A 14,431-nucleotide genomic window follows, 5' to 3' on the forward strand; every position below is an offset into this window, starting at 1 on the left:
GAGCAAAGAGCAGGGGCAAGGACTCGCTAGGACCCGTCACCAAGGGCTGACTCATCAGGAGGCAACTGCAATTTTGGGTACACTTTCCCCATCCACGTCGAGCTCGGTGCTAGTGCCTAGTGCTTTGCGTTTTTATCTCTGCAATATTTCTAGCTAGCTAGAGACATTATTTTTTGCTCTCTGGCTTCAAAAATTAAAGCTATCAAGCCAGTGATATCAAGATCCTCTTGTTATAGATAGCAGGAATTGCAGCGTTACTGCTCCGTCCTGCCACTTGTGGTCGCCAATAGCTTGTTACCCCAGAAGAACAGTCTCCACGGTGTGATTGAGCCTCGGCTGTACTTGCTTGGCTTACAGAAACCATTACCAACCTGGCCTCGCTCTTTGGGCTGGCTGGTGAAGACTCGTCTGGCCATGAAACTACACTTGGAAGAAAAGTTGCTACAGTTTCCAGCCTCTTCTGTGTAAGAGAAGCAGCAAAAGTACCTCAGAGGCAAAACACTTCCTTAGCTGAAAATCTACAACATACTTCTACTTCCTTAATGGAGGAAAGCGTCTCTGCCACGATGAGATACCCTTTCTCTCAGGGGAAGAATAAGGAGATAAAGAGACGGAGCCTCTTACCCTGCTCTTTGAACTGACACATGATGCATCGATTTGACCTAGAATCCTTCTTGCAGAGCCTTAAATTTTAACTTGGAAGAAAGAGCATCATGTAGCTGAGATACTTGAAAACACCTCCAGCTCTGTGTACACTTTTATTAATACCGACTATGGACTGAGAAGCATCAGGATATGCCATCTCCACATGCCCGTTCTAGGAGCCAACATGTCTTTGGGCACGGCCTTGCTCCGGGCACCTTTTGTCGGCCGCGCGTCTCCTCCCGTCCCCATCTTCCTCCCCTTGCCGTGTCCCGCTCCCGCGGCGTAACTCCCGCGCTCGGGCCGCCGGGGCCTGTCCGGGGGCGCGGGGGACCCCCGATGCGGCCACCCCCCCCCCCACCACCGCGCCCCTCCGCCGGAGCGAGCCGCGGACCGGCCGCTGGCCCCGGCGGCTGCCATGCGCGCGCTCTGCCCGCCGGGCGCTCCGCGGGCGCGCAGGGGCGGCGCGGGGCGGCAGGGGCGGGCGGCGGGCAGGTGCGCGCTGCGGCGCGCAGGGGCGGCGGGGGCCGCGCCGCCCCCCCAGGTAGGGCGAGCCGCAGCGGCGGCGCGGCGGGGGCGGCGGAGCAAAGCGCGGCGGCGCGGGGGGGCCCGGCCCGGCCCGGCCCGGCCCGGGGGAGGAGGTGCAAGGCGGCATCGCGGCGCTGCGCGGTGCGGTGCGGTGCCAGCGCGGGGCCGGGCTGCGGCGGCGCGGAGGCGCGGGCCGGGCCCCCGCGGCGGCGCGCAGCCCCGGGCGGCGGCGAGCCGGGGCGGCTGTGTCGTTGCAGGCGGCGGCGGCGGCGAACCGGATGCCTTTGGCGGTGGAAGATGTGTCATGGGAAGCAGGCGAGCGGCGGCGGTGCCCTCCCGGCGGCGCGGCGGCGGGCGCTGGCCGCCGCGCTGTGGCTGCAGCTGGCGCTGAGCCTCGGCCCGCGGCCGGCGGCGGGCGGTGAGTGAGCGGCAGCGGCAGCGGCAGCGGGACCCCCGGGCGCAGCCGCTGCCCGGCGCCGGCGGGGCTGCCCCGTCCCCGGCGGGGGCGGCGGGGCGCCGCGGGCGCGGGGAGGGAGCCCCCGATAGCTGCGCTGCCGGTGCGGCGCGATTTGGGAGCTCCCCATCGTTATTATCCTTAATAACCCCCCCCCCCCCGCCGCACTCTCGTTATTCCCGCTGGAAATCCCTGGGGAAAGCACGCATTTGGGGAGGAAGCAGGTGATCTGGGGCGAACAACTCCGCGGCTGAAACGTCCTTCAGCCCTATCCTCCTGGAGCGATGACCAGTTTCTCATCCGTCCCCCCCCCCCTTTTTATCCTTTTTTTGGCATTTTTAATTCCGTTTTTACACCCTCGTTCTAAATTATGGAGCCTTTGAGATATTTTGAGCAGGTACGTTTAATTACAAAATTGCTCGGAATCGGTTCTGTAATTAGACTCAGATTGCTGGAAAAGTCTTAAAGTAAACTGCTTTGCTGTAAAATGAACTTAGCCGAGATAACTCGAGCAGCTTCAAGTCATTTCTGCTCCGGCACGGTATTTTATATTTGTGCTGGGGGAATAAGCCATTTTATGATTGAATCACATCTCTGATGGCAGGCAGAGTTCAATGTAAAAATTGGTCGGGCTTCTCGTGCCAAAGACTTATGCCAAAATTTTCCCACTTGAGTACCTAAACCCGAGCAGCTGCGATCCAGACGTGTTTTCTGTCACTAAACACAGAATTACAGGAATATGGCTGAAGAGGACCTCAAGAGGTCGTCTTGTCCATCCTCCTCCTGAAACGATTCAGTCGTGATTTTCTCTCCAGACTATAATGCTGTTTTTTCAACAGAAATCCTCTGACTGCAAAATGTGATTCCAGCTAAACAACCTTTGAAACTGTTGCAGGCTGTAAGAATAAGCAGTGTTTCTTGCAGGCATCGTCCCCCCGCTCGCCCGGCCAGCCCGCGTTTCGGCGCGGCGGTGACACTCCGCCTGGCTTGTGCCTTCCTCGCACCCGCGGTCACACGGGCGCGTGTCGTGCTCCCGCTTCCTTCCCCGGCTCCATTCACAAGAGAGCGATGGCTCCACGGACCCCCCTCCCTGAAGCCGCGCGGATCCTGCGGTTTGGTTGCCGGCACTTATTTAGCTGATTAGTGGCAGAGGTTCTTCAAAGTACGGTTTATGTCTCGCTCGAATGTAGCATTTTTCATCACAGCCTGTAATAAATTCTCCTGCGACGTTGATTGTTATGAGCATTACTGCATTTCACCTTGGTCGTGTAACTACTTCTGTATCAAATTGCATTCGTAAGGCATTTTAGGATCTTCCAAGAAAATTTTTTGGCCTGAGTCTAGAGAAGGGTGATGCGCTGAATGACTGTGCATGGTTAAGATAAACGGTGAAAAATACTCACTGTTATTTCCAAGTTGTGATTGCTGTTATTTTCCGGTGTGGTTGTATGGGGAAGTTGCACACTGTGGAAATACTGGTAGATGCACAGATCCTTCACGTGGCAGACTATATGCACCTGCGTTGTTGTCCTCCCCCCACCCTGAATCATCGGAGTGGTGAAATAGTGGGTTTTGCAGTGAGAACAGGGCACTGACTGTAAATTAGGATTCTTCCTATTTTATGCTCTGTTGTATCTGTGAGGGAGCCACTTCCCCAGGTTACTGGGCAGGCGCAGCCTCTGGGTCCTCCACCCGTGACCCACAGTCTCAAGGATTTCGAAGCAGTTGTTGACATCAACCGCAGTTGTGGTTTCCCAGGACATCTGAAAATTTCCTTTCTGCAGGACTCTCATTTTATGGATTTGCACGTCCATAAAGAAAGCGCACAGCATTACTGGCTGCTTTGGAAAATGTAGCCCCAATCTCTTGATATCTTCTCATTATCTGTTAAATAAGGATAATCATACTTCTCTCAGAGATTTGAAAAGAGCTTTGATGACATTTAATGAAAATACTATGGAGGTGGAAAGAATTTGTTTCAAAAGCTTTAGAAAAACAGCAGTGACAATATGCTAAAATAAAAACTCTCTCACATGTGAAAAAATACAAATTAATACTTTAGGCTTTTTTCTGTAAAGCAGTTAAGTATTCACTGCTTACATTTGGGATCCCATTCCTCCCTTCCTTACCCGATAGCAGAATTTTGTGCCGGCAATAAGCCTGTCACGACCCGTGTGATTCCTTCTATTTTATATCTGACTAAGCTCTATTGATTGTCCCATTCTCCCATTTCACCCCAAATCAATACTACTTATAACTCTTTTTTTCTTGTCAATAACCCTACAGAGAATAACTCTGTTTATAACATCCTTACTTTCTCACAAGTGTATCCAGCGGAAAATTTGCCATAGACTCAAATGAACACACGTTTCAGCTGTCAATACACCTAATTCCTCCCTGATGTATTTAACTCTGCTGACACCAGGGATAAAGTAAATCTCACATACTTTACCTCCTGGCTTTCGTCTAATCGTCCTTGTTTAGCTTGCTTTTTCACTATAATTCCGTAATGAAGAAAAACAAAAGAAAGAAAATAAGGAACAGGAACAGGGTGGGAAGACTAGTAGCAGGCAAAATGAAATCCGCAAGCTGGTGGAGCTGATGAGAAGTTGTTTCTGAGTTTGAAGGCATTTGCAAAGCTCCCTGTTCAACCTGTTGGGCTGAGATAATAGCTACAACAGTGTATTTTTACATGTACTCCAGATTCCTGGAATTAGAATATTCCCTGGGGGAAAAAATTCTAAAAAGAGTGTAGGGGGGAAAAAAAGTTCAGTAAGCTTCCGATTTTGAAGCTTGTCTGTGGCAGTGGGATTTTGTCATTGTATCTGGAGCAAACGTTGCCTGGGGACATTTCTACTTTATTTTCCTAGCTCTGTTGGGTGGTTTGTGCTCCTCTGCCTGGCCCCGCGGAGAGGCTGGCGGCTGTAACCCGCTCGCGCCTCCCGAGGAGCGTAGGCTTGGATGGGGCCGTGGGCTGTCGCCTGGTTTTATCCGCTGGCCTCAGTCAGGTTCAGGTGTGTGGGAGCCCTTCTTGGTCTCGTCTTGTTCTTGAAAGGCTCCACCTCGCCCCCAAGCACCTCTGCTGCCTGCAGCCGCTCTTACTCTAGGGAGCTTCTGCTCGGGTCTCACCTGAAGCTTCCTTGCTGCTTAAGCCTGTTGTTTCTTGTCCTGTCCACAGCAGGCATCCAAAAGAGGTCCTTCTCCTTGGCTTTTCTGTCGTTATAGGATGCTGCTGGTTTGTATTTGGCTTCTGATCCCCGGTGGCTGCCGGGTGCGTCGCTGCAGGGCTGTGTCCGGCCCGTCGTTCCCGTGCTGTGCTTGTGCTTGGTTGCTGTTGTGGTCTCTTTGCCAGCTTACCCCGACCTGGGCTCTGCAGGCAGCGTCCCTTCCCATCGGTAGGCGTTTTTAAGGAATGTTACTCATCGTGCACGACAGTAAAGAAACCTGGCAAGTCGCAAAGCCTTCGAGTGCCACGTTGCATGTTAGCAATACCGTGTGAATCGTGGTTTTATTCTAGACCTGCGCTGGTTCTTTTATTGCTCTGTGGTTTTAGTGTATTGACGGAAGTCTTGGTTGTGCCTGCCTTTGGATTGAGTGGTTACCAGAAACATATTCCTTAGGTTTCTGAGGAGAATGTATTTGTTTCCTTGGGGTAAGACGACTCTGATGTGTGCTGGTGATGCAGACCCACACAGGGCACACTTGGACAACCTTTCCCCCCAACTGCCTTGCATAAACTCTTGACATTGCAAAGAATAATGCTTTCTGAACAAATTTTTACTTGACTGACACACTCGCTGAGCCTGTAGTTAAGGTATTTTACTCACTCCCTCTCAGTGTGTTTGCTTCGCTTGTCAAGCAAAAGAGGCACGACCCTTCATTTCAGCCTAGAGTTGTCTGTATGCGTTATGAAATCATCAGTTAGTTTGCAGCATTGGTTTTAACCTCCGACTTATTGGAGGAACTCAGTATTTTGTAAGGAATAGATTTTTGACATCGTCATATGATTTTGTTCTCAATCCCAGACCTGACGCATGTATCTACCATTGCCCCCTCTGCTGACCTACCATTTAAGTTCCATTTTGTGTCCCTTTTCATTAGAAGTAGCAAGGCCAGTGACGTCCTATGATGACAGCTCATCATTTGTCTCAGTGGCACATCCTCCCCCCTACGACCTTGTGATAGGCAGGCATATTTGGTACATTAATCTTAAATGAGGTTGCTGGCACCCTGCAAGAAGGAGGTTTGTCCGTCACTTACGCTGGGATTCAGAGGTTGAGGTTGGCTTCACCTCTCTGTTTTACTGCCAGCATTACAATAGAGTGCCTTTGGCCTCTGCGAAATGGGTGATTACAACGTTAGAAGAATGAATTAATTACTCTGTGCTTGATTTTCTCACCTGTGTAGTAGAGAAGCAATATATTTTGTGGACATGTTATGAGGTATTTGAGAACCTCCCACGGAAAATATTACAGGAGTGAGAAAAATATATTTTAACAAAGTAAAATCCAAACTGTACCAAAGTAAAAAGGTCTTTAACATCAATGATTTTTTTTTATTTTATGGGTTAATAATTAAGTACTTAACTAAATTAGGAAGATGTTATCCCCTTTGCCTTCTACAAGTTTTTTTACAGATTGTTTTCCTATAGCTTTGATCATGAGCTCCATTTTTTCCCAGTGTCATCTATCTCTGACTGATACTCGTATTTTTATTACAAAATACACATTTTTAAAAATAGAAGACATTGCACTCATGTATTGTGCATTTCAGTGAGGTTTTAGGCATGAAGAGGATGATGGTGTGTGGCCCCGATTCATATTCGCTCTATGGAAGTGGAAATACGAATGAAAAACTGGGCCACGTTTAGCGGTGAGCAGAAATTGGTGAGAGGATGAGCTCTAGGGCTGCAGAGGTGTAGTGTGTGCAAATTGATTCAGTCTGGGTAAAAAATCAGCTTTACTTACGTATCAAGGAAGCTGAAAGTATGTGCATCTTACAGGTTCATTTCCTTCCCCGTTCATTTATCTGTGAAGCCACCATCTCCTCACTGGTTTTACGTCTTCCTCTCAGCTACCGCCTTCGACGTGGCGCAGACCCGACGCCACGAAGCGCGTTACGCGCTGCGCACAGCGCAGAGGCTCCCGGCAGCAGTCCCCAGCCTACGCGGGCGTCTGCTGACCACGTCGCACCGCCGCGTTGCCTCGCCGCTGCGTTTGGCCGCCTGGTTTTCGCAAGGGGCCCACGGTGACTTCCCCATCCCGGTCGTCCAAGCTGGGGACCTCCTTTCCCGTGCATGGAAAGCGCCGGAGCAGCCCGCGGCTCCCATCTGTGCGCGCCGAGCGCCTGCTGATGAAACGCGCTGGTGCATTTTCCTGCTCCCGACGGGTGACCCTCGAATCGCTGCTTCTCGGAGCTGCTCAGAGCCACTTCTGAACTGTGTAGTGGCTGTGCTAGGTTGCTCTTCTGCTCGTCAGTAAAGGATTATACAAAGCTTTTGCTTTGTAGGGAATTTGCAAGAATTTATTGGGAGAATTTCTATATTGCACAGGCCTCGTTCTTGCCAGGGTGACTGACGTTAGAAAGTAGAATATGGGCCTTTTCTGGCAGTGTCACTACTTACTTTTGTAAGCATAGCCCATGAAAAGAAAAGAATCATTTCTTCAAGTATTCTTGCTTATTATGTTAATAGTAATAATAATGATAAAAATGCGGTTTATTTCTAACATAGCACTTCTCATCCATAGAGTTGAAAGCACTTTATAAAGGAAAATAAGTTTTATTATCTTCATTTTGTAGACAAGGAAAATGACCATAAGAAGATTAAACAACTTAAACGTTTCACATAAGAAGCAGATCTTGCCGTAGACTGAGAAGAGATCTTCTGGATCTTAGTCCAGCACTCTCTTCTGAAAAAAGAGTTTGGGGAAATTCCTAATCCAGGGGTATGATACGGCCTTTTTGATGGGATTTTTCGGTTGTGATTCTCTTAACAGAAATGAGCAGCAGATTTCCTATTCACTTAAATTGCTACTTAAGCAAATCACAGAGGCAGCTTTTCCAGTGTGGTTTATTTGCCTTCCTCCTTAATGTCTGAGATAGCACATGGCATCTTTCCAAACACTTGAAACATCTTCATCTGAATAATAAAAAAATAAGAAATGTTGTGAGTTAGGTTTGGGCCCTGAGAAATGGTATCGTGCAGTTTCCCATAGTGAGAAGCACATATTAATAGGGATGATATCTCTCCCTTGCTTGATCACTTGCTTCTTGGTAGCTGTTTACATGAAACAGCGATGTCGGAAAGGCATTGCATGTGATTTTTAAGTAATTCTAGCATGTTTTAGCAATGAGAAACAGAGAGGACGGTACTGCGTGAGCAGCTAGCTCTCTACAGACTGTGGCATGAGCATCATTGCCCTATAGAGCCCTTTACATTTTAGAAATCAGTGCATATATAATGGACTCCTGTATGTTACAACATAGGTTGTAATGTAAAGGACATAAAAGGACAAAATATGTACGGTGATGGTTCCTCACTGTTTCATTTGCTTATAGCAGGTGGTAAAGCTGTGCAAAATGCAGAGGTGAGAAGCGTACCAGGGATAAGGGCGCAGCAGAATTTCTGTATAAAGCCAAATCCTGCATTTAGTTAAAATCCACAGAATCTACAGAAAAAAGGAAAGTTAAGTTTGCTTGGCAACTGAAAAGAGGAGACAGGGCTTACAATAGACTGAAGAAGAAAATAGGTTAGGTTACTAAGGGTTGGACTGTTTAGAAGTTAGATTTTCAAGGGGATCCTGAGGTACAGTGTCCTAAAAATAAAAGAAAGCTCTCTCGTACACTGCTAGAGAAGAAGCAGGAGACAGCACACACGTGGATCAGTGCAGTCGTTGTGTCGCTGGATGCCTCTCCTGAGACTTAGAGAGCACGCTAAAGGAAGAGGCTGTCTTTGAAAATGTAAAGGCTTCCCATCTTCTCTGGCACTGCAGAGTGGTGGCACCCACAGCCGCTGATCTGCCCGGAGGTGGGAGAGCACCACACGGGTTCAAGAGAAACGTTCCCAGAGGTGCCGCAGGGAGGGAAAGGTGCCTGGCAGTGGGAGCCTGTAAGCTGGGCTGATCAGTTCTCCCTTCCTTCGTTAGCATCAGTGAATGTGTACGCTAAAATTCATGAAGCAAAGAATTCCTTTCCCTGTTTCTGGAGGTGGGAAAATAAGACTTGGGAGCAGAGTGGTAGAAATAGGGCTGGAAAAGATCTCAGAAGCACCCGCGGTCCATCCTCCTGCCAGAACAGGGTCCGCACATGTTCCCCAGTGAAGTTATCCATCAGGACTTTGTGCTGGAAATTCAGCAGCATCCTTCCAGTGCTTCACTCTCTTAACCATTATAAGGGTTTTTCTGATGTCTAGTTTGAATCTTCCTCACTTCAGCGTAGGACTGTTTAAGAATTTAAGTCTCTTAATTTGTAATTCCCATCGTTAGTCCTTCTGCTGTGCTGCCTGTTGGAGCAGGTGTACCGATACCGTGTCTCTGGCCATTACGGCTGCTCTGAGCACTAAAGTACCACCGCTTCCCTGGGTCAGGATTGGAAGAGCCCCGACTGCTCCTACCCAACAAAATGCCTCTAAAAAGTACGTGTTCGTTCAAGAGCCCGAGATGTAAGGTTTGGCTGCAAACGTCCCGTGTTCATACGTTGCTGCCAGCACAGAAGGAGTTGTGATTCATCATCATGGAATTTCTGTTCTTCTAGTTAAGTTAAGGTCACAGCTAAGATTTGATTTAAAACTAGATCAGGCAACTTACCAGCAGCTATCCAAAAGGTCAGGTTTGTCAGGCTGGTTTAGAAAGACTAACAAGGATTTTCCAAAATCACACCTGGCAAGGGATAAGGCTTGGGGCCTTCATATCAAAGAGGCTTATTTGCATAGTCTGTTGTCCTCAGGGATATCAGACCAACTCGTTGCACTTGTTCGTGCTGTAAATAGTGTGGTTATTCCCACAGTAAATTGCACAGAAGTGAATTTGTGTTTTACTTCTGGGTGCTGAAGGCGGTTGTGTATACCGAATGGCCGTGTGGCAGGAGATCAGATCCACAAGCCAGCCGGTCTCGAGCTTCGGACTTCCATGCACGCCTGCAAATAAGCAAGTTTACCTGGAGATTTTCGAAGCAGCTGCTTCCCCGAGCTGTCTGCTCCAGCACCTCCGCTCCTGTTTGCAGGGAAGCGGGCGCTGGTGGTGGCTTTCCAGCGCTCGTCTTGGCGTTCAGGAGTCTGGAGCTGCGCGGGCAAAGGCAGGGGCTGTAGGAAGATGCATGGGGAGGAGTCGGTTGCTTTTTTGGGAAATTTTGGGGAATTAATTTGGGAGGCCTGCGACTGTGTGGGGATTAAAGGCAACGGGACTGCTAGCTTGAGTAAATTAGATCCTTTAGGTGTAAGAGCCTCTTAGCAAGGAGGATGTCTTCTGTTTCTAATACTCTCTGCCAGCTTTCCATGCTGTACCTGCGTTTGTGCAGTAATGATTTGTACTCGGAAAGCTGGGGGTACTTACGAGACAGACCATTGTATCTTCCTCTGTATCTCTCCTCTTAGACAGTTGATGGTATTTTTAGGGAAATTTTGTACACATCATATTACTCAGAGGAAACACAAAGGACCCGTGAATAATACAATCATACAAATAATAAATAATTTGGTCTCCTGTAAATTGAACCTGTAAAATAGCTTGATTGCAATTACCTGCTTTGCAGAAATCTTGGAGGAATGGAGATAAAATGGTATTATTATGAGTAGTAGTAAACGTCCGAATGCAGAAACCTTTGTCTGGATCTTGCAAAATGCAAAGCATCCTTTGCTCCTCCAAAGGGTCTCCTGTGACCACCAGTAACTGCAGTGTCACGGCCGTGCTGGAGGAACCCCACAGGGCTGCAGCTGCGGTGCTACCCCCCACCCCCCCAGCCGTTATATCCCTCATTAGTTTCAGAGGGAACCATCCTGGTCATGCTCTGGGTCGGTGACGATACCAGCACGTGCTCTTTTTTTTGCATTCCTGTTTTGCCCTCCTCTCTGAGTTATGAGGTTCTTGCATAGGGCAGGGGAGGTGCTATGGAGGGCTCAGCAGCTTGATGGGGTGGGAGATGTCCTTCCTGGGAGCTAGCAGCTTGATGTGGTGGGAGATGTCCTTCCTGGGAGCTACTACTCTGGGCATTTTTCGACTTGGGGTTCTGCATGTGTGAAGGTTTTTCTTGGTTCTTCCAGGAGGCTCTTTGAGAAACCTTGTGCGTAGAGCAAGTAAATCTTTGCAGTTCAGAAAGTTAGTGTATCAGCCAGGGCAAGTTTACGGGGCTCTAACTTGACAAATCAGACTGAAAAAATTGATATTGAAAACATTCTTTTAGAAGACAGAAAAAAAATGTCAGTATTATTAGAATATAAAAATGTAAGGGGGCATGCATTTAAAGTAGCTCAGGATTATGTCAGCTATAAAGATTTTGCTGCAGTGTATTAGTATCTCAGGTAAACGATTCATTAAATTTGCCTTTCTGGCCTTTCTAAAACTGCCATATAAAAATGCAGACTTTGGGGGGAAAGTGTTATAAATCTGATCTATGGCCTGATAATTATTTTTTCCAAGGAAACAATGATGCAACAGGCCCCAGTTACCATTGTGTAGTCATCTTAATGTTTGATGTTTATGGTCACTTTTTGACATGTTTAATCTCAGTTTAATTCTTTGGTTGTTTTTATGGAGAGGGAAAAGTCCCTTGACACTGTATCTGTGTATGTATTGTTGGAAGAAAGTTGTTCTCCATATGCTGACTTTTTATGGCTTTGCAGTGAAGTGATTGTGTTATTCTAAGAGCTCTGAAGTATAAAACTAAAGCAGTATAGCAAGCTGAAACAGCTTTTCAGGAGCCAAGGAGAGTGGCTGCTTACTGGGAGTGTTAATGTGCTACTGCTATTTGTTGGCTTGGAAATATCATTTGCTGGTTTTTTTCCTTGGGCTTCTTTGGAAAGAGGGTGATGGAGGGGTTTTCCTTTTCATCGGCTTTCCATTTCTCCCATACATTGCCTTTCTCACGCGGAGGGTCGAAGGCCATGAGGGCTGTGATCACCAGCGTTGCTGCCGTTACCTCCAGGGGCAAAGCTGGATCTTGGTCAAGACTTGACCTTGAGAATCAAGGGAGTCGGGGCAAGCGGAGGTTGTGTGAGATGGAGAGATTTGGCCTAGTGAACCAGTCTGGGAGTACGGGAGTCGGGGTGCGACTCAGAGGCCCCTGCCTGACCCAGAGGGGCAGCTCTGCCAGAGCAGGGCATTCGCTTGCTTCCCTCTCCCGTGGGCTCCTGGCGAGGCTGGCTGCCTGGGCACCCTGCTTAGACTCCATGTCCACCTTTCAATCTTGTCTGCTTGGTTACCAATCTTGGTTACGCTGAGGACCCGTCTCCGTGCGGGTGAGTGAAATCTGCCGCTCTCCTCTCTCCCTTCGCCACCGCCGTGCTTTGTGTGTAAGCCTCGCTCGGATACGGAGAGGCCACGCGCTGCGAGGGGGATGCTGGCGCCAGCCCCAGCCGGTTCTTTTTATATGCTGGTAGAAGGTGTGCAAAAAAAACCATGCATTTCCTATTTATCCAACCAGCTCGCAACCAAAGAATTCGTCCCTCAAGCTCTCCTGCTCTTGGCTTTCTCATTATGCTCCGCTGCAGGAACAGGCTTCAGAAATTCCTACATACCTCCTCTGCCTCTTGTGAGATGACCCTAGTTGTCTTTGGAAGCCTACCAAACATCAGGAGTCTTCCTAGAAATAAGATTTATTAAAAAAAAAAAAAATGTTTAAAGCAACATACATAGTACGAAATCAGATGTGATCAATGGAACAGTGTGCGTAATGTGCCTGCTCTTAGCTTACATACAGAGATGAAGAAAATCTTGTATGACTAGAATGCAAGACGTTTCCTAGTCCTGCCACTCGGATATGGAGCCTCACAGCATCTGCAGACCTGTCGTTCTTGTCCTGCCCCCCGACAGCCTTGTCAGTCCAGAGTCATCTCCTCCTCTGACCCATTTTCAAAAGTAGTTACCTGAAAATAAAATGAGCAGTGGCTTTGGTGCCTTTCCTGGGAGATCTTCTGGGAAGTTACAAAGCTCTTTAAAAATGTTTAATACATGTCTTTTAAAGTTTGCCTCCTGTGCTGCCTTCCACAGATCATCTAGTCTGCCTGTCTAGTTCAGCTAGCTTTTGAAAAATTCTTCACAAACACTTTATAGGCGTTTCCCTTGTTCTGAAATACCAAAAAAAAAGAGAGAGAGAGAGAGAGAGAGATAGGCTGTCTATCCTAGATGAGGAAGAGAGGGATTGAGGGATATATGCTGCTCAGAAGCTTATGCATAGCTTCACTTTCCTTCCCAGGGGTAAAGCCAGACAGGTCTCTCTCGTTGGACGTGTTTGTGCAAATGTTGTTTATTTCCCAACTCTCATGCTGCATTTTGAAAACCAGGGTGAGCAGGTGCCGCTTTCTGAGGGCTCATGTTCCTGCTGCTGTTTCGTGGTGTGTGATAGGAAGGGAGTGGTTCGGCGCCTGCAAGCTTCACGGCCCGCGTTTGTAGAGCTAAATAGCAACGCTTCTCCTGACATGACTCACTATTATTTTTGGCTCGGAAGAGGAGACAGCGGTGCGAAGGTTTTACTCATCTTTCCACACCAGTTGTGGCTTTCATTGGATAATCTGACGTTACGGAGAGCTTTAACCTTCACGTTTCTGTTTTTAATCAGACTTCTGCAAGATGTTTTGTATCTGTTCGGCTTCTTTTCATAATATTTTCATTCCTTGAGAGAGTGGCTCCCTGTCGCTCTCCCTGCGTGGCGTGGGGCTTAGCGTTTCTAGGGACAAGGACTTTGGAACTTGAACTGCTGCTAGAAACAGCCAAAGTAGAAGAGGCTAAGGATTTAACTGAAACAGCAATAGAGCAGTCTTTCAATACCATTAACACTAGTCAGAGCCCAAATATTTTCCCCATTTCCATCCAGAATGCTAATTATTTTATTTTAAAGAGTAATTTTCAGTGGTGAAAGTTTTGGTAATGCTGATACAGTAAAGAAAGAATTATATTTTTCTCTGTGATCACTGATCCAGATTCAGTTTGGAAAATTATACTGATTCTGAAAGCTTTTCTGGCTAGTCTTGTACAGCACTGCAAAGCCTAGAAGGTTGCATGGTCCTACCAAAGCCTAGAAGGTTGCATGGTCCTACCGGGGTTATATCCACAAATGACTGTTCAGTAAAATCCCCTGTTGCAGCTAAGCAGTTCCAGTTTCTAAGTTTGAGTTTCTAAATAAGAATGAGTGGAGGTACCATCAGATTTGTTTTTTTTTTTTTTTAACATATTAGAAAGCAGCTAAGTGACTTTGGAGGTGAAGAACTGCTTTTAGAATTGACTTAGGCAAGGTAAATTGAAGTCTTTAGACTTTGAGTGAAACAAAGCTTCAAAAATGCCTTTGGAAAATGTAATTTACACCTTGGGTTAGCTTCAGAAAGCATCACACTTCGCTTTTCTAAAGCAGTTAGGTGCCCACCAGGTCCTACACTGAGGCTTTCTTCTTTGTAGTCTGAAGAGAGTTGCACTGGAATAAAGCGCTCCCGAAGGCTGCAGCTCCTCCACGCTCAGCCCTGGAGGTGTGTTTGGGCGTTGTTTTGTCAGCTCACACTCCCCTGGAGCTCAGAGCTGCGTGCAGAGATTTATCTCTGAGGCCCAGTGTGAGCTGACGACGAATTGTGTTACCTGCGAAGGAGACCTCCAACCCCAAGCTGCT

The 14,431-nt window shown here is 47.9% G+C and overlaps 1 protein-coding gene across 1 annotated transcript in view; it reads left to right on the forward strand.

The window, feature by feature from the left end:
- The first annotated feature begins 1,316 nt into the window (after nucleotides 1-1,316).
- The window catches only part of SUSD4 (sushi domain containing 4), a 69,530-nt gene continuing 56,415 nt past the window's right edge, over nucleotides 1,317-14,431 (forward strand). Inside the window, exon 1 of the mRNA XM_064509965.1 lies at nucleotides 1,317-1,588. Within this exon, the coding sequence (XP_064366035.1) occupies nucleotides 1,468-1,588 (121 nt within the window). The 5' untranslated portion in view covers nucleotides 1,317-1,467. The remainder of the gene's footprint in view (nucleotides 1,589-14,431) is intronic.

This window comes from Dromaius novaehollandiae, chromosome 3 (genome assembly GCF_036370855.1).
Source record: "Dromaius novaehollandiae isolate bDroNov1 chromosome 3, bDroNov1.hap1, whole genome shotgun sequence".
NCBI lineage: Eukaryota > Metazoa > Chordata > Aves > Casuariiformes > Dromaiidae > Dromaius > Dromaius novaehollandiae.